The sequence below is a fragment of the Penicillium manginii genome (assembly GCF_028828005.1).
Source record: "Penicillium manginii strain IBT 31320 chromosome Unknown utg000010l:1.0-1143873.0:1.0-1144522.0, whole genome shotgun sequence".
NCBI lineage: Eukaryota > Fungi > Ascomycota > Eurotiomycetes > Eurotiales > Aspergillaceae > Penicillium > Penicillium manginii.
This window is the reverse complement of record NW_026643111.1, coordinates 120,516-140,238: the sequence shown is the minus strand read 5'-3', so window position 1 is coordinate 140,238 and position 19,723 is coordinate 120,516. Positions and strand designations below refer to the sequence as shown.

Sequence of the window (19,723 nt, the reverse complement as noted above, 5' to 3'; positions counted from 1 at the left end):
TTGTATTCTGTATCAAGCAGCCAATCTGATCTGACTGTAAGCAGCGCGGATGCTGTGGCAACGATTGAAGGCCGAATGAATTGCCAGAATAAACTGGATCTCTCATTTCCAGGCCAACCGTCGCCACATTTATGTGCGAATGTGTTGTTGAGGACGAGGCTCAGCCTCGCAATGTGCCTTATTTAGAGCGCCCATATTTAGGGGAACCCCCCTGTCCAGATGTTAACCTACTCAGGTTGAGATCAGCCACACTACATCTTAAGCGCACAGTCTAAGAGTGATGGTGCAGCATTAGCCACAGGCAGCAAGGAAACAGAAGAGGGGGATGGTGCAAAATGGGCGCCATGTGGATGAAAGTGTGGTGGGCTGAGCTGGCGAAGGAATCGAATCCTTGTCGAGAATGTGGCTGATGAGAGATGCCTGATCTTTGAGAGAACCGATGTTTTGTGCACGGGCGATTTAGTCAGGACGAGCGAGCGGCCCGAACCCTCTACGGATTTGAAGTTGGAACATAGCGGTCGGTGCTCGGGGAGACATGTGAATGCCAATCTCATCAATCCAGAAATGGATGTGTTTTCTCACGATGTGAATCTACATTCTCTTTTTCCATTTTCACACCAAAACTGGACGATATTTGTTGGCTAGATGAAAACGGCTGTTCTAATTTCAGATCTTGGGGGCTATGTCAAATGCGTACTTTTGAGTGACCAGGGTGTTTCCCTAGCTCGTGGTAGCCGATAATCGGGTGCATTGAACGCCCCGCATTTGTTTCATGCATGACGTCAAATGGGTTCAAAGCTCGGAGATAATGCTGCTGCCAGGCACGAACTGGATCAAATTTAGAGAGAAGGGGATGTTCTGATTTAGGCTTGAGTGTGCCCGGTTTTCAGACAGCAAATGTAGTTATCAGCAAGAGGTTCGAGACACTAAGACATATAGAGTCTGAGAGATTCATAAATGAGCAGGAGAGATATTTGGCTGGTTCATCGGCGAGAATTGGGTTTGGATTAAGCTGTATCAAGCTTATGATGTAGTTATCTCGACTAAGAGTTTTCAGCGTCATTCAGCATCTCCTGCTCTAGACTCGCTTGCACAAAGGCTGCCGTCCCATGAATACTGTTGTAAAGAAGAGGTTGCGAGACGTAATACTAGTTACGCAGTTAGCAAATGAAACAAATGGAAAATGGTAGGACCTCACCTCATAAGAAGCCGAAGAATTCAAGCTACAAACAGAGACGGTTCCATTATAACCTAGGGTCCCATTCTCATTCTTGACCACAAAGGTGTTAAGGAGATGGCTATAGCATTTTTCTGCTGCGTTCCTTGCTTCGGAAGTAAGATTTTCAGGCAGATAGCCCAGTCGAGCCGCTCTGAATAAAGCGGTCGTAAACATTGCCGACCCGCTAGATTCGATGTAATTCCCCTGCTTGCTGGGAAGAGTCATGACTTGCCACCAACATCCTGTCTCCGAGTCAGCGGCCGAGACTACGGACTCGGCTAGTTGAATTAATCTCCGCTGAAGATAGTCATATAGGCGACGCGGGAATGACGATGAAAGTTCCAAGCTATCCACGAGGGCCAGTAGATACCATCCTAAAGAGCGGTCCCAAACAATTGGACTAGCCCCGGTAATTGGATTCGCCCACGAGGCAGTCTTTGACGCGTCGTAGCCGTGGACAAGCAGACCGGACTCGTTCTGGTAGCAGTGAGTCCAAAGAAGATCAAGTTGGTGGATAATATCGTCGGAAACGGATTCATTCTTGGCATCGAAGCGAGCGGTATAGGATAAGAGGAACGGGATCAGAGAGTACATTCCATCAAGATAGCTCCAGTTGGGATATTCGAAATACCAGTACCCCCCCGAGCGCATTTTCGGGTTGAAGGTTGATGGAATCTCGCAAGGAGTGAAGAGCATCTGAAGCGGTAGAAGTGTGGAATTGCTCATATTGATGTAGGAGCCCTTTGCCCGTGGACAGCCGGTCGAGGGGGTAGCTAGTATCTCTCGTAGCATTGAGAAGATATGGCTTGATGCTATCTGTACTAGTTTGCAGGTAACTTTCCCAGTCGCTTTGTGCGCAGGCTGATCCAGGCGTGTGGTAGTAGTCGATTAAACGGATGATGGCTGACTGGAAGAATCCCACTTGGAGATAAGTGGAGGCCGACGGGATTGACCCCTGTTGAACAACAGCTTGACCGCGTGAAATGACGCTGTCTGCCATCCAGGCGGAATAGGGTCGGTTACACGCCGAGACATTCTTGGCAGAGAGAAATATCAAGGCGAGCGGAAGGAATAAAACATACATCTTGTTGTTTTCAAGGAGCAGATGGGGGAGAGCCGACCGTGACGTGTTCGCGCCTTCAAACTGTTCACGCGTCGATCATTTCCTTATACTGCTACTGGCTCAAAATAAGAAAACTGTGCAAAAGACTTCACTTGGTGTGGTTCCTTTTTTTTTGAGAAAAAAAAAGGATATAGATAAATAAATAAATAAATAAACAGAAGAAGTAGAAATTCCACTAGAGAAAAAAGAAATCGGGACACTTCAAATTCAAGTTTCAAAGTTCCAATGGTCTTCGAATCCCGGCTGGGGGAAGAACCTCTAGAATATAGTTATATTTTGCGGTGGCAGAATCGAATTCCACCTCCATGCTGTACCTAGGTACTACTAGTACTAAACTGTTGTATTTCCACATTCAATCATTCACAATATGTACTACCTAGACTACCTAGGTGGTTTCCGTTTGGCTATACAAAAAAATCTTACCAACGCATTTGAACTACGATACGACCGCTGCCATACTCTCAAGTGGCTTCCGGCCAATATGTTTAAGCGGGGCGTCATGGAAATATAAACTGCAGGTGTCTAAGCCTTGGATTCCAGTGTGCATTAGTAGAACAGAATAGACCAACCGCTGCACAAAATGCCCCAGCCTTTAAATCTTTCTTGGCTTGAGAGATTTTCACGCCTGGCTTTTGATTTGATTATTGCCGTAATCACGCTCCTCTTCGCTGTTTTTAGCATCTTGGTTTTTCGAGCCGACGGGGATCCCGCAGGTCCAGGGTCAAGAAAAGCCAAACCTTTCGCAGTGTCTCAATATGTCAATAATTTGGATTCACCATTCTTTGTGTCTTCTAGCATACTACTGAGTCTTCACTAACAGCAAAATTGTGCTGTAAAAACCTACCATCTTTCCTGTCTTGTTTGCTGCCATCGCTGCCCAGGTGGAAGCAGGATAAAAAGCATCGCGGCCTGGCGCGTCCAGACTAGCCAAGGAGCTACTCTCGGGCTTATTTAACAATGCCTCGGTAGCCAGATAGTTTCGAGTGTCTTTCTGAGCCAGATTCGGCTCCGAGCTCTCAACATTCTCGCTGCGTTCACTCTCGTATTATGGTGTCTCTCTCCATTGGGAAGCCATACCGCTCCGGGTTATCTCGCTCGTGCCTCACTTCCCAAACACCCCAATTGACCTGACTACTGTGGATACATTCACTGAATATCAATACGGCACTATTGATGGCGGGATATGGCTCAGACGCTCATAGTGAATCCTGTCATTGCATCTATAATGTCATCTAGGCTGCTCAAGCACCGCAACCAGTACATTTAGGGCAACATTCGCTTTCCTGTGATTAGCGATATCTCAGACAGCGGCTCTAGCTGGATGGATATACCTCCAAACAGTGATTCAACCTATACTTCTCTCATTGGCTCCCGATCTCCAGTATAGCTATCTCTGGCAATGAACCCTTTACACTGCCAGGCTCTTACCTGTCTCTCTCCTGCTACGAATTCTCTCTCGCGCATCAGAACTTAAGCAGTTTCACAACTACCAGGGCACCCCTACCAGATATATCAAAGATTGCAGCTAGCAAGTCGCAAAAGGAGGCTATCAATACCAGATTACTATGTCAGTGCCCTGACTTAGCTTTACTGCGAACGTGAATAATTAGACTCGAGGTGCCCGCACGTTAAAATGGGAGTCCGCTGACTGGATCTTTGCGAGAAAGGGCGACGAGATCGATAGACATCTCTTCACTCGGGCTACATGCGATCTCACTACAACATTTGTGGATGTCAAAGTAACCTGCACCGGGGGCTCTTCCTCCAATTCAGCTAGCAGCATTTGTACCCTGTCCTCTGTCCGCCGCTCGCCCACCCCTCCGGTAGATAGTTACTGGACTGTTCTTGACTTAGGCCGTCAAAGCGGTTTCAGCCAAGACGATACCTCGGCAGTTCGGACTGTCATCAACGAGCTATTCCCTACTACTAAAATGAATGGTGGTCAGGAACCCATCATATCCTATCTAATTAACCCACTTACTGCCGTAGGCGGTTATCAGGCAATGACAGTCCATTTAATTGGTCGCTCTGTTTTTGAAACATGTCTAGACCAGATACTCAATTTGGTTCTTTATCTTGGTATTGAATCCACGGCATTTACTGGTTCGTTCAATGGCTTGGAGTCGAGTTATCTGCCTAGTGGGAGCTAGGTCGGTTTGGATGTTACAGTCACTACGCAGCAATATGTTGTCAAGTGTAACCGGGCTTGGCTCGGCGTACTTATTGCTGCATCATTAGGAATCTTCCTTTTCGCAGCAATAGGTGTAATTCTGCGTATCATGACGTTCGCCCCAGACGTGCTGGGGTCGGTATCTGCTGTCTTTCTAAACAACAGAATAACAGGAGTTACTGGGTCCTCGACATGGTCTTCCGATGACTGGGCTATATGTCGAAAGGATGAGAAGCTATATTTAGGAGATGTCGCATTGCGCTAGCGACTCTTGACAAATGATGTGCCAGTTGGCCAGATCAAAAAGGGGCGGCATTATACTTGAAATTCAATCTTGTAAGTCACCAAGGTTGATAGTATCATCCTATTACATAGCTTGATGGCACTTGTTTCATATATGAAATACTTGTCTTTTATCCTAATGAATCCCCTGGAGGCGTTGCTGTCTACTACACCAAAATCTATTCCAAGAATCAAATCTGGTACGATTATCGCTAATTTTCCACCCATTTGAATTAGTATTTTTACTCCAGCTGTGCTACAGTGAAGTTGTAAAAGTATGAAACCCGCCTGAGTGATAACTACTGGGTATATTGCATCAGACCTGCAGAAGACTTGCTTTCGTCACGCGAGCCGAGCGGGGATCTCTCGCCAACTTGAACTTCCCATCTTCGACTTGAATGCGACCGAGTGAAATTTTTTTCCAGTCCCCAGAACCTTGCTCGATTGGCATGGACGCTGAAATCATCATTGTCGGTGCAGGTATCTTCGGCCTCAGCACGGCCTATCACCTAGCCCAGCGCACATCCGACCCTTCGAGGATCATCGTGCTCGATCGTGCAACCCCACCGTCGCAAAGCGCTGCATCCACAGATCTCAACAAGATTGTGAGAGCGGACTACTCGAATCGATTATATACCGAACTCGGACTGGAGGCAATCGAGGCATGGCAGAATAACCCGATCTTCAAAGATGGAGGTGTTTATCATCAAACGGGATGGATTATGTGCGACGAGAGGGGGAGTGATCTTGGACAGCGGATTCGGAAGAATTTCCAAGCTATCGGGATTGATCCGATGCAGGAACTGAGCGAGCACGATGTTCGTCAGAATTGGGGTGGTGTGTTGAAAGACGCGGATCTGAGTCCATTCGGATCGTTTTATTGGAATCCCCTCGCTGGATGGGCGGATGCCGGTCGCGCATTGGAGCTCTTGGCTCGCGAAATCGAGGCGATGGGCGTGAGATACGTTGTCGGCGAAGCAGAGCGACTCATTGTGGAAGAGACTGGGGTACAAGGCGTTGAGACTAAGGCTGGTGACAAGCTTACTGCAGAGAAGGTCCTTCTTTGCACTGGAGCTTGGACGAGCGCCCTGATGACATCTACTGAGGATGTACTTAGGATTGCCAATGAGGATCGTGTTGAGGTTCAGATGACAGCAGCGGGCGTTTGTGTCGCACACGTACAACTCTCCGAGGAGGAACGACTTCAGTACGACCGGTTGCCGGTCTACGTCTATGGGGGACAAGGTAGGCTTTCGAACACTGTAATGACTAACCACTGGCTTTCTCAATCACGCTGACCGCGAAAACAGGAGAAACTATTCCTCCTACTAGCTCTGGCATTTTGAAATTTACCAGCTCGACCTCCTTTCGCAATACAATCCACACACCTACCCATCACACTATTTCTGTCCCAACAGAAAACCAGACAGATGCCCCGAAGGGTTTGCGCGATGAATGCATCAATGCTATCCAAGCTCGTCTACCCCAGATACTCTCAAATAGCCGCCAAATCGATTACTACCGCCTCTGCTGGGATGCGATCACACCAGACCAACACCCCTTGATAACGCCCCACCCACACCCCCTTTTGTCCAACCTGTACCTAGCCGCGGGTGGTTCATTTCACTGCTGGAAATTTCTTCCAACCATTGGTAAATACGTCGCAAATGTTCTCGCAGGGATCAGCAACGGGGCCGATCGTGATGCGGCGTGGGCATGGAAGTCTGAGGGAACAAAAAGCCAAGGCGGGGTGCATTCCAAGTTAAGACCGGGCAGAGAACTTGGTGAAATCCACTGAAACCGGAGCCACCAAGTGGGGAAAGACCATCGGAGCCCCAGAGAGTTATGCGATTGCACAGTGGCCCAATTATGCGGGGATGGCAAATTTGCCTCGGCTGGTCCAAGTCATAATTAGCACAGATCACTCATATCCTAGCGTGGAGCATTCCCCGCATCCCTTGCGAAATGGAGCTCTAGTGGGACTCAGAGTGGATAATTTCAGTTCCGATTCAAGAAACAAGTGCTCCGGATTCGCTGATTTGGCCAAATTCGCCATCTGTGCGGAGGGGATGCCACGGTGCCGAGGATTCATTCCCAGTCGTCTCGGCTCGCGGCAATATACCCTTCTCCGCATTGATTTCCTAGACAACCCTGGTGTCTGCTGTCTTTTCCATGGAGCCTTTCCACCTTCCACTGAGACTCGGAGTTGACCTTGCCTTCTATCCCGCCAACCGTTGCACCGTGTTATTCTCAATCTGTCGTCATAAGACATCCATCACCAGAACAGGCAAGCCGAACTAGAACAATCCAGCTTCACAATGGACCTGGGTAAGTGAATGTTGCGAAGAAGCAGAAGTGCAAAAATACCCATTTTCTGACTTCAAATTCAGGGACTGCTGCCGCGGCTCTCCTCGGAGGAACAACGGTCGCAGCGTACCTCGATGCCAAATTTCACATCAAGAAAGATGTCAAGGCCGTGCTCACCCTCCGGCAGGGCGAACGTGAATATGCAAGCGCAGGTAGGTCTTCACATGAACTGGCTTGAGTCAGACCTTTCCAAGGGTGCTAACGGCCAAAAAGTTAGTCGAGGCAAGGGGAATCCGTGGTTTGTACTACTCGAAACTGCAAAGAAATATCCCAACATGACTTGTCTCTGGACCCGGGAGATATCATACACCTACCAAGATGTACGGGAACAGGCTTGCCAGTATGCGCATTACTTTCTATCTCAAGGTGTGAAAAAAGGCGACCTGGTGGGATTTTATCTCCAGAACCGCCCTGAGTTTATCATTGCCTGGGTTGCCCTGTGGAGCATTGGCTGTGCCCCGGCCGCTATTAACTACAATCTCACCGGCGATGCATTAGTCCATTGCCTCAGAATCAGCGGGGCGAAGTTCACGCTTGTTGATGAAGATCCGACCTGTCGCTCGCGCGTGGACGAGGTTCAAAGCACGCTCACCGGGGAACTGGGAATGCAGCTCGAGACATTGGATGAGGCTTTGAAAGCACGAATCCGCTCGTACCCGACGACATTCCCGCCAAAGGACCTTGCGCTCAAAGTAGATGGGGAGTTCCCAGGTATTCTACTCTACACATCCGGCACAACCGGTATGCCCAAGGGATGTGCTTACACCATGTCCCGGTTGTACACCACGCTATTCATTCGCCGTGGATCGATGAATGATACAGTGGGACCCCAAGGCGATCGGTGGTACAGCTGCATGCCATTATATCACGGAACAGCTGCCATCAGTTTAATCACCTGCCTAGTAGATGGTGTTAGTATCGCACTAGGCCCCAAATTCAGCGTTCGCAACTTTTGGAAGGATGTGCGAGAGTCGGAATCGACGGTTTTCGTTTACGTTGGCGAGACGGCTCGGTATCTGCTCGCACCTCCTCCGTCGCCCCAGGACAAAGTCCATAAGGTTCGTTGCATGTACGGCAATGGATTGCGCCCGGATGTCTGGGAGCAATTCCGTGAGCGATTTGGCGTCCTCGAGGTGGGCGAGTTTTTCAACAGCACAGAGGGTATCTTTGGCCTCTTCAATTATAATCGCGGTCCCTTTACCGCCGGGAGTGTTGGCCACCACGGCCTGATAATGCGCGGGCTTTTGCATAATGTATTTGTGCCCGTTGCGATTGACCCCGAGACTGGCGACGTTCTACGAGACTCTAAGACCGGATTTGCCGTTCGCGCATCCTACGAGGAAGGAGGAGAGATAGTGGTTAACATTCCAAACCAAGAAGCCTTCCAGGGATATTGGCGGAACGAGAGTGCAACTGAGAAAAAGTTCCTACGTGATCTCTTCAAGAAAGGTGATCTGTACTACCGCTCCGGTGATGCACTTCGCAGACAAAGTGATGGTCGCTGGTACTTCCTCGACCGTCTTGGAGATACTTTCCGCTGGAAGAGCGAAAATGTGTAAGTTGTCAAGCAGTATCTGCTACATTTCATCGCAAGCTAATTTCTGGTCTCTTCATAGTGCAACCGCCGAAGTCTCCGAGGTCATCGGCAAGTTCCCCGGCGTTGCGGAGGCAAACGTCTACGGTGTGAAACTTCCCAACCATGAAGGTCGAGCCGGTTGCGCCGCACTACAAATCACGCCCGAGGCTAGACAGACGTTCGACTTTGCTGCACTCGCGCGTTTTGCCCAATCGAAGTTGCCTCGATATGCTGTTCCAGTCTTCCTGCGCGTTGTGGAGAACTCAACACACATCCATAACCACAAGCAGAACAAGGTTCCGCTGCGCGATGAGGGTGCAGACCCGTCGCTTAGGGGCACGAAGGTGGCTGATGGTGGGGATGATAACTTTTTATGGCTCGCTCCCGGAGAAAATGAGTATTCGCCCTTTGGAAAGGAAGAGTGGGACAGGATAAGTAATGGCCAGGCAAGACTTTGAGAGGCCATTTGAGACTTTGTTATAAATTTGGCTAGAGAGTACATAGTATGAAATGAGACCATTTCAGTGATAATGCTCTGTAAATACATATGGTATATGAGAAATACCCTCTAGGGTGACTGCTGCATCTGCGACATCCTATGGATGATTTGGAATCAGGATCCGTTCCAATGACCTACCTGAATTTCATACTTGGTAGGTTTGATACAGGCTTGGCTTGATAGCTGAATCAAATCATGCGGTATCAAACTCATCCAGCACACTCTTTGGTGTTTGGTATGGCCCCAGGCTAGTCCATTCCATATCCAAGCCAAAGCCTGCTGGTCCGCCAACTTTGAGACCACGCTCAGTACCACTCCACAAAGGGTGCGCGGGCATGCCAATAACATTGACGCGCAGTCCGTATCGAAGTTCCGGCGAGCCAATTGCTTCTCCATCCTGTCCAAGTATTGAAATAAGGTCGGGAACAGTACAGATTACCTCGTGTTGAGACTTGTCATTCGGCTTGTCTGGGCTGGCGTACGCGGCGTAGAGAAATTCATTCTGAAACGGAATAATCAGGTAGCGACTTTGATCCATGGTATCGATCTTCGAGCTCTGAGACCCTGAGATATACTCATCTTCTTCGTCACTGTTGAGTGGCGCAATGGTGCATTGACCCATGGTGTAACCCCGACTGACGTCTCGCTTAACATCGATAATCTTACCGCTATATAGAAGTCGGCCTGGGGTTGTTTCAAACTGAGAATATAGTTAGCTCCAAGTTGCATTTTCTCGAGAATCAAACTAATCTTTCATACAATAGCATCGATGAGATTTTCCTTTGACTTTTGCGCTTGGTGCACTGCGCGGCCAATATACCAGGCCTGTGAAACTGTATTCGGGATCGCGTATTGCTTGATGGCTCTCCCGCTCAGAGGCGCACATGATACTGCAGCCATCAAGCCGAGATCCACGCATTGTGTACGCAGCATAGTTTCAACACGCGCATTTGATTCCGCATTCTATTCGGCTGTCAATAAATTCTCGCCACCCTGAAATTGTGTAATCTCACCAGTACAACTGACGCATTCCCCTTCCCGTCCGCAATGACGCAAGGGGTTATCGATTCTCCGTACACGTACGGGGTGCCTTGGGTAGGTTAAAATCGAAGGGAAACCATATCAACCAGAGGTGTCATACCATGCTCGAGGGTCGGATATGCGCGACCCATTAGATCGCCATCGACAACGGGGATGTCGTAATGAACACTGGATGGGAATGTAGACAGCCCATTGCCTCCCCCAATCTCATCTGCGACGATAGCTTCGAAATGTGAGTGTCCTGACATTTTGACTGAATAATCAATAGCAGTCGTTATCTCCATGCCCGCAGCCAACCGTTCCCCTGAGACACTAGGAGCTCCGTACCAAGACCCAAGCACGCAAACATCTGAGTCTTTCAGGGATTCCGGCGAGACCACTCTCATCTTCCCCGAAGCACCAGCCTTTCTTAGACTTTCTAAACATTCCAGATACTGGAGATATGAAGATCCACCGCCGCCAGTGCCCAGCACTCCGGTTCCCGTCGCGATAAATTCAAGATCCACTGGCGAGATGTACCACACACCGCCACGCACGTCTGGCTTGTACGCACCGATATCGATGAAAGAGGAGTGTTTGACCAACGGTGCAAGTTCTTGACCGGGGGCGTTTGATGAAATTGTTTCTCAGTCTCATCCTTGCTATCCCCACGAGCAAAGCTGGTCAATTCGCTGGGATTCGTATCACTGACACCGCTGGTGTTGTTACGATCCGGGATTGCCAAAGTCCCGACAGCTTTGACAATCAACCGAGTCGCTTTGTTAGTGACGTATTGCAAAGGGATTTTATCAATCGCCACGATCCTGACGCTGTCTCTCTCCGCGCCACGAGAGACTGCTGCATCGATCGCTTGGCGTTTCGCCTTTTCGAGAATAGCATTTTCATCCTGGTCGGCGAGAATCTCAATAAAATCAATTTCACCAGCAACTTTCGCGATGGCTGCACCAACAGCATTCGCCGAGTCATGATGTGGCGGTATAATGCATTCCGAGACGCCTTTCAGATCATCCATTTGGACAATGGATCCTCCACCAACAAGTAGAAGGCTGACCGGTAGGTCTGAAACCTTCATATCCTCTACAACACGTTCGAGGATCCTCTTTATCTGATTCCGAGCTCCTTCAACTATTTTTTTAGGTATCGTCTTGGCTTTGCTCACATCTCCGATTTCCGCTTTCCCGGACGCTACGACAATATCAGTCGCGGTCAGCACGTCCCCTCCGAAAATAATCGCCTTGGTGGTTAGATAGTGACCGACAGATGCAGGTCCGACAGAGACATGATCCGAATCAGCATCGTAGGTAACAATACTTCCACCTCCCAATCCAGCAGACAGAACCTCTGGCATAGAGAAAGCGGTCCTCACACCACCAACCTCCACAAAGTTGGGCGCCTGTCGAGGGAAACCGGACGGAAGCAATGCACAAACATCGCTCGTCGTACCTCCAACATCAACAACAAGGACCTGAGTATCTGATTTCGCAAGCGTGTTTTCACGGTCAAGTGACGCAAGGAACGCGGCCCCTGTCATACTGTTCGTCGGACCCGAAGCAAAGGTCTTGATCGGTAGCTCTGCAGCCGTGGCAGCATCTGTAAGGGTTCCATCATTCTGCGTGAGAAAAAGGGGACAATCCAGACGAAGTTTTATCATTGCATCGCAGAATGCATGGACAGTGCGTTGGGCGAGACTTAGAATCGAAGCATTGAGTATGGTCGCATTTTCGCGCTCGAGAAGGCCCACGCCGCCGATCGTGTGCGAGCAAACTACCGACATTTTGGGGTCTAATTCTAGCATCAGGCGTTTGACCTTTTCTTCATGTAGACCGTCGTGATCAAGCGGGGAGAAAACGCCCACAATGGCGACCTTGGTGACCCCTGCATCTTGAATGGACTTGACTGCGTTCTGGACTTGATCGGCGTTCAACGGTGCTATTTGACGGCCATCGATCTCAAGCCCTATTTGCCAGAGGTTAGTTTCTTAGAAAGGCCTCGCTTTTTGAGAGCTCTGCTCACCTCCATCTAGATAGAAGATTGGGCCGCACATCATTGTCTTTAGAATCGGTGGGAAATCTGAAAAGGGCGGTATCTAGAATATGACCCGAGGGCATATATTAGCCTGATGAGCAGACCAGCATATCACACAGTTTGGCCGTATCATATTTTACTTACCTGTCTTGTGAAAGGTCCACAGAGCCGGACGACAGCAACCTTGCTCAAGCGTCGCGCATCAGCCTCAACAACAGCATTAACGAAATGGGTCGTCCCAATAGCAACGCTGAGAACATCTTTGCGATCGACGTTCGACTTGGACAGGACGTTCTCAATCGCGGTGTAAATTCCCGACGTCACGTCGGTTGTTGTTGGCGTCTTGCTCGAGGCGCATACCCCGCGCGACACTGTGGCGGTGGCAGCGATGTCGACGATGGCTGCGTCGGTGTTTGTTCCGCCGACGTCGATGCCGATGCGAAACGGACCGGAGCCAGCTTGGGCCATGGCGCGAGGTTGGGCTGGAAAGAAATGGAATACCAAAATACTCCGAGGTTCGGGGAGTAAGCAGCTCAGGGTTGTCAGTTAGTGGTCAACGCAGGAGCCATGAAAGGGCAACGCTCAACCTTTGCAACTTGGAAATAAACTCGGGGTTTTGTAGAATCCAGGAACTTTTGACTCCAAACGGAAGGTTTCCAAGGTTATAAACAAACATGACCCCGCTCGGCGTGTTATATTGTCCAAGAGCGCCGATACTATGGCCTCGTAAGAATTGCTCCAGTAATGAGTCCATCTGAATTAATTCTAGCAATATAATGTAGTATAATTTTCACTCTGGGTGTACTTTCTTTTTCAGGATGAGTTCTTTTACTTCTATCGTAGTAGTTTACTCAGACATCTTTTTTGGTCTAGTTTCGTTCTTCGTTATCGCGGAGGTGAGGAGAAGTTGATCGCCAACCAATCGCAATGCTAACTATCGAGCGGGGAACTGAAGACCGTAGCGAGGAATGCAGGATGCAGTATGTAACATAGAAGATAAGGTATTATTATTGATCGGCATTTTTTACCCCGGGCCTGCTAGTTGGCCGATCGCTGCTCTGCGACACTTTCGTGGTCGGTCAAGAGTGAGGGGTCGGGGTGTATTACTACATCGTATTATCTTCCCTTATTCAGACGGGGATGCTGATGCTTCTCGACATTTTTAGTGTCGCGGTTTTCTCACTCTCGCCCTCATATTCTCTCCCGTCAAAACTATGTCAATCAAGGGCTTTCTGCGAAGTCTCAAGATCAAGGATGAAGGGGGCCCAGTACCTAATAGATGGATTAACAACGACATCAAGCCCATCGAGGCAGAACGCCGAACCTGGGGCTTTTGGACCTTTCACAACTTCTGTGGGTACTGAAATCTTGTGGGCTGACTGCCAATTTCCTGGCTAACAACCCACACCGTCAGGGGTACTTGTCAACTCGAACATCTCATCATATATGACTGGAAGCTCTCTCATCGCCTTAGGATTAACATGGTGGCAAGCTATCATCTCGATTGTTATTGGACAGCTGATAGCAACCGCGCTCGTCGTGTTAAATTCCCTGCCCGGAGCCTATTATCATTGTGAGCGCCCTGCATGTCCATTCTTACCATAATTTCCACTAATTCATGTTATCAGTGGGGTTCCCTGTTGTAAATCGCTATGTCTGGGGTATGTACGGGAGTACATTCGTAATTTTGAATCGAATTCTGCTTTCTATCGGTGAGATCCCAGAATATTCATGGAACAATGATACATTCATTTGACTCTGGAAATGCTGATCATGATTGTTAGTTTGGTGTAAGTAGCCCTCGCCACCAAGGCCTCGAAATATTTCAAATAACCGTCTTTGACTGTGGCATATAGACGGCTTTCAAGCCTGGATAGGTGGCGAGTGTGTCTACGTCTGCCTCCAAGCAATATGGCCTGATCTCGAGTCTCGTATTCCAAACCACCTCTCCGCCTCTACAGGTACCACCACCGCCAATTTCCTCGGCTACGTAATATTCATGCTCATCTCATTACCATTCATCTACATCCGACCTCACAAACTTAAACCTCTTTTCTACGGCTCCTCAGCCACAATCCTAATCTTCGAACTAGTCCTTCTAATCTGGTCCCTTGCAACGATGGGCAGTGGCGGCTTTGGCTCGACAATCTCAGGCTCAACGCAGCCGGGTACTGAACAAGCATCCGGGTGGATCATCGCATTCGGAATAATCAGCACAATCGGCTCAATTGCCGCGGGCATTCTCAATCAAAACGATTATGCGCGATTTGCTCGCAGACCGAAGGATGCGGTTTGGGGACAGTTGATTAGTTTCCCCTTTTACGCGATTATCTGCTCTGTTATTGGGATTCTGGTCACGGCCGCGACGCAGGAGCGGTACGGCGGTGCGATGTGGAATTTACCTACGCTGCTTAGTGCGGTTATTGAGAATGGTGGATCGAGATCGAGGGCTGCGGCTTTCTTTGGTGGTGCTGCTTTGGTGATTTCGCAGATTGGCGTTAATGTGCCCGGGAATTCTTTGGCTGGAGGTATTTCTTTCACTTCTTCTCGATTCCATCCACGTCAAGACTCTTTGAATTCATCTACTAGGCTATACTAATGCTCGCGTATTGAAAATTACTGATTTGTGAACTAGGATTCGATATGGCGGCTACTTTCCCGCAGTATATCAACATTCGCCGAGGCGCATATCTGACCGCGCTTCTTTCCATCGCGTGCAACCCGTGGAAACTCGTGAACACGGCAACAACCTTTCTAGCGGTATTGAGTAGCTACTCAGTATTTCTAGGACCGATGGCCGGACTCATGATCTCGTCCTATTTCGTCATCAATAAGCGGAAAATCAAAGTCGATGATTTATTTGTCGGGGACTCTTCCAGTATCTACTGGTATACATGTGGTCTGGACTGGCGTGCCGCCGTCGCAGTAAGTACTACCTAGCACTCCGCATTCCGATCCTGCCTGGAAAGAAAGGATTCAATCTAACCGTTGTTTCTATAGTGGACGTGTGGCACAGTCCCCTCGCTACCTGGCTTCGTCGCATACGTGAATCCCGGAGTCTCTGTCCCTACTGGTCTGACGCATTTGTACTATATTTGCTTTTTATCCGGTCTCGTCATTAGTGCCGCTGTATACTGCACGTTGCACTGGCTCTTCCCCGCCGCTGCTGTTCGAGACTTTGTGGCGACAGCGCCACCTGCTGCGGTTTTGATGCGGGAGTTTCGGGAACGCTGGGATGGGGTGGAGACGGAGAGTGATCAGAAAGCTTGATTTTGGAAGGTCGTTTTGAAACGGGTGTCGCATGGTGAGGCTAGAATTTTCGTATCCAATCAAATCGAAGATTTTCAAATCTATTCATACTAGTACCAACGAGTAGGTACACTGGCAGACAGGCGTGTGTACTGGATTTCATATCATGGGGATGCTTTGCTGGTGATTGTACGAATGAAATTTGCACCGTGACCATGCTAATATCGGCGATGATCGCGCGTGCTTGTTTTGGGGCGTTTGGCAGCGTGGTGAGTTAATTTTAAAGGGCCGTTCGGGAATTCCACGCCAGATGCATGGCGGCTCTTATAATTCCAAGGTTGATTATGGGGTGCAGTCGAAGGGATTGATAGTAAAGCATGTTATACCCGAGCCCGAGATCGATGGGATGCAGACGCGCGCTAATCTAGTTTTTGACATACGGGAAATCAAATCCGAGAATCAAGGTAAGTTAAAAGGTGCCGTGCTGTCGGGCTTATCCCGGAGGGAGAGGAATAAGCGATATTGATCTATAGTACTGAGTGACTAACCGTCGCAACGGTTTAGCGGCTAACTCCCATCAGATATCCCTGTTATCATATGAATATTAGCCGAAAGACCAGAAGAAACAAAGGTTCAGACTCCTACATGGGAGTTGTGTGCTCTGTAGTCCTTCCTCCGTCCGGCGTATGATATCTCCAATTTTGGGCAGGGAAACTTTAACCCAATCACATGCCAGGTTGCACGGCCGACTGTCATCTAGACCGCATCCAGTTAGACCCACCGGATACGGCGAAGCTGTGGGTTTGGTTGACTGCCACAATAGCGATGCATCCAGCAAGGAACGTTAGGAAATCCTTCGATATGCCCGAAGAGGGCTTTACAGCCGACTCAATGGAGATACAGAGTGCGCGTAAAGAGGCCGAGACCACGGAGAAATGTAAGCGTTGCCACTGAAAGAGTCGGCTCGCCGAAGGAAAATGAGGGCTCGGCCCCCAACGCCCAAACGCAAGGTGTGGTCGGCCCCACCGAACAGTCTCAGGGTTACTAGACTACTTTTAGTGGTCCGACGGCCTGATCCTCTCTGGGTCGATTCCGGGGTCTGGGGTTTTCCCCCGGACCCGCAAGGGATGGGGATTTTGGAGGTGAGGTGAGATAAGATGTGCGATCTGAGAGTACTGCCAGTGCCAGCAACAGCCCCTGAGATATACCACGACGACTGCTGGACTCATCCTGCTTGAACTGCATCGAAATAGTCTGGTAGTGACTAGCAGCATTCGGTAAGACTCTGTTTGGCTTTTCGGCACACGACCGTGGCGCTCGGAGGACGTTACCCCCCGGCCTCATGAGGCGTTGGTCACATCCCGCAAAGGGGATAGTAAGTCACCCCCGCTCATGTTCCACCAACCACGGGGATGGCGTAAGAGTCAAAGGACAAGACCTGTTGCTTGGACAAGCTTAGCTGGAACGGTCTCGGCTAAATGTAATTGGATGGTCACGAAGAGAAGAGACCCGGCTGCGGCTGTGGCTCTCGCGCTCAAGGTTGGTGGCACAAGCTTACCCCTGCAGCACCGGACGGGAAATGAATCTGGCTAAGGCGTACTCCGTGGATCGAGAAAGGCAGGTGATCTGATTTGATTGGTCTGGGGTGCAGGGTGCCATTCGAGGTGAAAGTCCACGATGTTGCGGAGTCAAAAAGTGAAAAGTGGAAAAAGGATTCCTTCCTTCCTTCTTCCTTCATATAAGTCCCGTGCCTTCTTTTCTTTCCTCCCCGCACTCTCTCTACTTCTTCCCTTCTTCTCTCCTCTTCTACTTCACTTCTCCACATTTTGTCTGCTCTTTCCTTTCTCCAGAGGTTCTGGTACTCTCCCAATGTCCGAATCCAAACGCTCTTCGGAGCTACAAGGCAATGATCATGAAGATAACGCCAAGGTGGAAAAGGTCGAGGTGTACCAGGATGAAGTCCTCCACAACCCTGAACTCATGAATGATGCCTTTGAGGGTGAGAATGCCGAGCATTCGATGGGCGCATGGGAGGCTGCCAAGAAACATCCCTGGGCTTGTTTTTGGGCTTTCATGATGTGCTTTACCATCGTAAGTTTCCCCCGCAGTTCAATGCGCTGCGCTACGATGCGCAATTCTGGCCCCCATCCTGGCGATCATCAGCTGATCCCATCTTTACCAATCGTAGGTCATGGAATCTTTCGACATGTTCTTGAACGGTAACTTTGTCGCCCTCCCCTCCTTCCAGAAACACTATGGCGTGCCCGATGGCAAGGGTGGTTTTGTGATTCCGACACGCTGGCAGAGTGCCCTCTTCCAGGCTGGTCAATGTGGCGCATTTGTCGGTGTGTTCCTTGCTGGTCCTATCACCAACAAGTTGGGATATCGATGGACTACAATGTTTGCGTTGATGCTTATGAACGCCACCATTTTCATTTCCTTCTTTGTGAGTCGCCCAGCCCGTTTAGCCCCGAAGCTTAACTCCGCTGACCCAAAACCCTTTTGTTTCTTATCTCTAGGCCAATTCCCTTGCTCTCTTAACTGTTGGTCAAGCGCTGGAGGGTGTTCCATGGGGTTTCTTCATTGCCAACTCCCCCGCCTATGCATCTGAAATTGTTCCCATCTCCCTACGTGGTGCCTGTACCGCTACTTTGCAGCTGAGTTGGTCTATCGGCTCCATCATCGTTGCCGGTGCGACATACGGATTCAACAAGGGTACCGACGAGTGGTCCTGGCGTATCCCTCTCGCTCTGCAGTGGATCTTCCCTGTGAGTTCCATCTTGTTGTGCTCTTCGTTCATCTCCATTGCGGACATGAAGCTGACTTTTCTAGACCCCTCTTCTTCTTCTCGTCTGGTTTGCGCCTGAATCTCCATGGTGGCTTATTCGCCGCGGCCGCAAGGAGGAGGCCCTCCGCTCCATCAAGCGTCTCGGTACCAAGGATCCCGCCGATGCTCAGCGCAGCTTGGCCATGATTGAGCGTACTGTTGAAATCGAGGCCAACAAGGGTGGCTCTCCCACCCTGCTCGACCTGCTGAAGGGAACTGATCTGCGCCGAACCATCATCACCTGTTTGATGTATGCGTCGCAGAATTTCGCCGGTAATTTGATTGCCAACCAGGCAACATACTTCTTTGAACGTTAGTACACTCTACGCCATTGACTGAAGGAAATAGCCATACTGACTCCCCAATAGAAGCTGGAATTTCTCCGGACCGCGCCTTCCAGCTCAACCTGATCAACTCATGCCTGCAATTCGTCGCCAACATCATCTCTTTCTTCTTAACCTCCTGGTTCGGTCGTCGAACCATCTATCTCTACGGTACCGCAACCAACATCACCCTCCTCGTGATCCTGGGCATATGTGCCTCCATTGCCCAGACCAACGCTACCAACTACGCCCAAGCCATCCTGGGAATCCTGATCTCCTTCGGCTATGCCCTCACCCTCGGCCCCATCTCCTACACCATCATCGCCGAGACCTCCTCCGTCCGCCTGCGCGCCCTGAGCACTGGTGTTGGCCGCGCTGCCTACTACATCGCCGAGATTCCGATGATCTACCTCGCCTCGCAGATGTTGAACACCACTGGCTGGAACTTGGCTGGAAAGTGCGGTTACGTGTGGGCTGGTACCGCCGTCGTTTGCTGGCTCCTTGCCTACTTCGGTCTGCCTGAACTTAAGCACCGCTCCTACCGTGAGATTGACATTCTTTTCAACCGCAAGGTTCCGGCCAGAGAGTTCAAGAAGACCGTTATCGATGTCCGGGACAACGAGTAAGAAGAAGATCAGTCATGTTAATATTCTATGCATTGTTATGTCATATTATGTCGGGCGGATGGAAACATTAGTCCATATTCAATACCCTTTTTGAAGTTACTATGGTTTTTATCTTTTTTGTTAGGGAATTTATTCCACGTTCATTCAATGAAAGACGTTGATGGACTTGAGAAACAACTTTTTCAACTGGCCGAAAGTTTCCTGGTTGTCAATAAGCTCTCATCGGGTACTATGCCAGTAGACTGCATAGTAAATCTCTCATCTCACGCATCGAATTTGTATGCTGTATGTACCCCACCCCTCCACCAAATGCAGATCGCGGGGTAAATAGCCGCCAATCTAGGGCTACACGTGGACAATGCAGCTGCCATTCTCGAAGTAACCCTGTGGCTGGTC

At 49.6% G+C, this 19,723-nt stretch overlaps 9 protein-coding genes across 9 annotated transcripts; 7 read left to right on the top strand and 2 right to left on the bottom strand.

Moving 5' to 3' along the window:
* Positions 1-1,043: 1,043 nt before the first annotated feature.
* Positions 1,044-2,011, bottom strand: N7533_012964 (uncharacterized protein; the record flags this gene model as incomplete). Its single annotated transcript, XM_057109614.1, has 2 exons — positions 1,044-1,148; positions 1,199-2,011. 2 exons carry the CDS (start codon positions 2,009-2,011, stop codon positions 1,044-1,046), a joined length of 918 nt encoding a protein of 305 aa, XP_056953199.1.
* Positions 2,012-2,922: 911 nt separating this feature from the next.
* Positions 2,923-3,297, top strand: N7533_012963 (uncharacterized protein; the record flags this gene model as incomplete). Its single annotated transcript, XM_057109613.1, has 2 exons — positions 2,923-3,126; positions 3,163-3,297. 2 exons carry the CDS (start codon positions 2,923-2,925, stop codon positions 3,295-3,297), a joined length of 339 nt encoding a protein of 112 aa, XP_056953198.1.
* A 2-nt stretch (positions 3,298-3,299) lies between these two features.
* On the top strand, positions 3,300-3,544 carry N7533_012962 (uncharacterized protein; the record flags this gene model as incomplete). Its single annotated transcript, XM_057109612.1, has 2 exons — positions 3,300-3,307; positions 3,343-3,544. 2 exons carry the CDS (start codon positions 3,300-3,302, stop codon positions 3,542-3,544), a joined length of 210 nt encoding a protein of 69 aa, XP_056953197.1.
* Positions 3,545-3,567: 23 nt separating this feature from the next.
* On the top strand, positions 3,568-4,777 carry N7533_012961 (uncharacterized protein; the record flags this gene model as incomplete). The annotated part of the gene is made up of 4 exons (XM_057109611.1): positions 3,568-3,599; positions 3,725-3,909; positions 3,960-4,481; positions 4,512-4,777. The coding sequence occupies 4 exons, from the start codon at positions 3,568-3,570 to the stop codon at positions 4,775-4,777; spliced, it is 1,005 nt and encodes a 334-aa protein (XP_056953196.1).
* Positions 4,778-5,243: 466 nt separating this feature from the next.
* Positions 5,244-6,592, top strand: N7533_012960 (NAD(P)/FAD-dependent oxidoreductase; the record flags this gene model as incomplete). Its single annotated transcript, XM_057109610.1, has 2 exons — positions 5,244-6,039; positions 6,105-6,592. The coding sequence occupies 2 exons, from the start codon at positions 5,244-5,246 to the stop codon at positions 6,590-6,592; spliced, it is 1,284 nt and encodes a 427-aa protein (XP_056953195.1).
* Positions 6,593-7,112: 520 nt separating this feature from the next.
* N7533_012959 (putative very-long-chain acyl-CoA synthetase family protein (CefD1)) lies at positions 7,113-9,195 on the top strand (the record flags this gene model as incomplete). The annotated part of the gene is made up of 4 exons (XM_057109609.1): positions 7,113-7,122; positions 7,185-7,313; positions 7,375-8,716; positions 8,778-9,195. 4 exons carry the CDS (start codon positions 7,113-7,115, stop codon positions 9,193-9,195), a joined length of 1,899 nt encoding a protein of 632 aa, XP_056953194.1.
* Positions 9,196-9,429: 234 nt separating this feature from the next.
* N7533_012958 (hydantoinase/oxoprolinase family protein) lies at positions 9,430-12,770 on the bottom strand (the record flags this gene model as incomplete). Its single annotated transcript, XM_057109608.1, has 7 exons — positions 9,430-9,936; positions 9,996-10,199; positions 10,250-10,326; positions 10,378-10,815; positions 10,863-12,233; positions 12,291-12,363; positions 12,447-12,770. The coding sequence occupies 7 exons, from the start codon at positions 12,768-12,770 to the stop codon at positions 9,430-9,432; spliced, it is 2,994 nt and encodes a 997-aa protein (XP_056953193.1).
* A 746-nt stretch (positions 12,771-13,516) lies between these two features.
* N7533_012957 (nucleobase cation symporter-1 family protein) lies at positions 13,517-15,572 on the top strand (the record flags this gene model as incomplete). Its single annotated transcript, XM_057109607.1, has 7 exons — positions 13,517-13,655; positions 13,717-13,875; positions 13,931-13,963; positions 14,087-14,092; positions 14,159-14,830; positions 14,938-15,227; positions 15,303-15,572. 7 exons carry the CDS (start codon positions 13,517-13,519, stop codon positions 15,570-15,572), a joined length of 1,569 nt encoding a protein of 522 aa, XP_056953192.1.
* Positions 15,573-17,420: 1,848 nt separating this feature from the next.
* Positions 17,421-19,327, top strand: N7533_012956 (sugar porter family MFS transporter; the record flags this gene model as incomplete). Its single annotated transcript, XM_057109606.1, has 5 exons — positions 17,421-17,642; positions 17,740-17,997; positions 18,071-18,319; positions 18,384-18,690; positions 18,747-19,327. The coding sequence occupies 5 exons, from the start codon at positions 17,421-17,423 to the stop codon at positions 19,325-19,327; spliced, it is 1,617 nt and encodes a 538-aa protein (XP_056953191.1).
* Between the last annotated feature and the right edge of the window lie 396 nt (positions 19,328-19,723).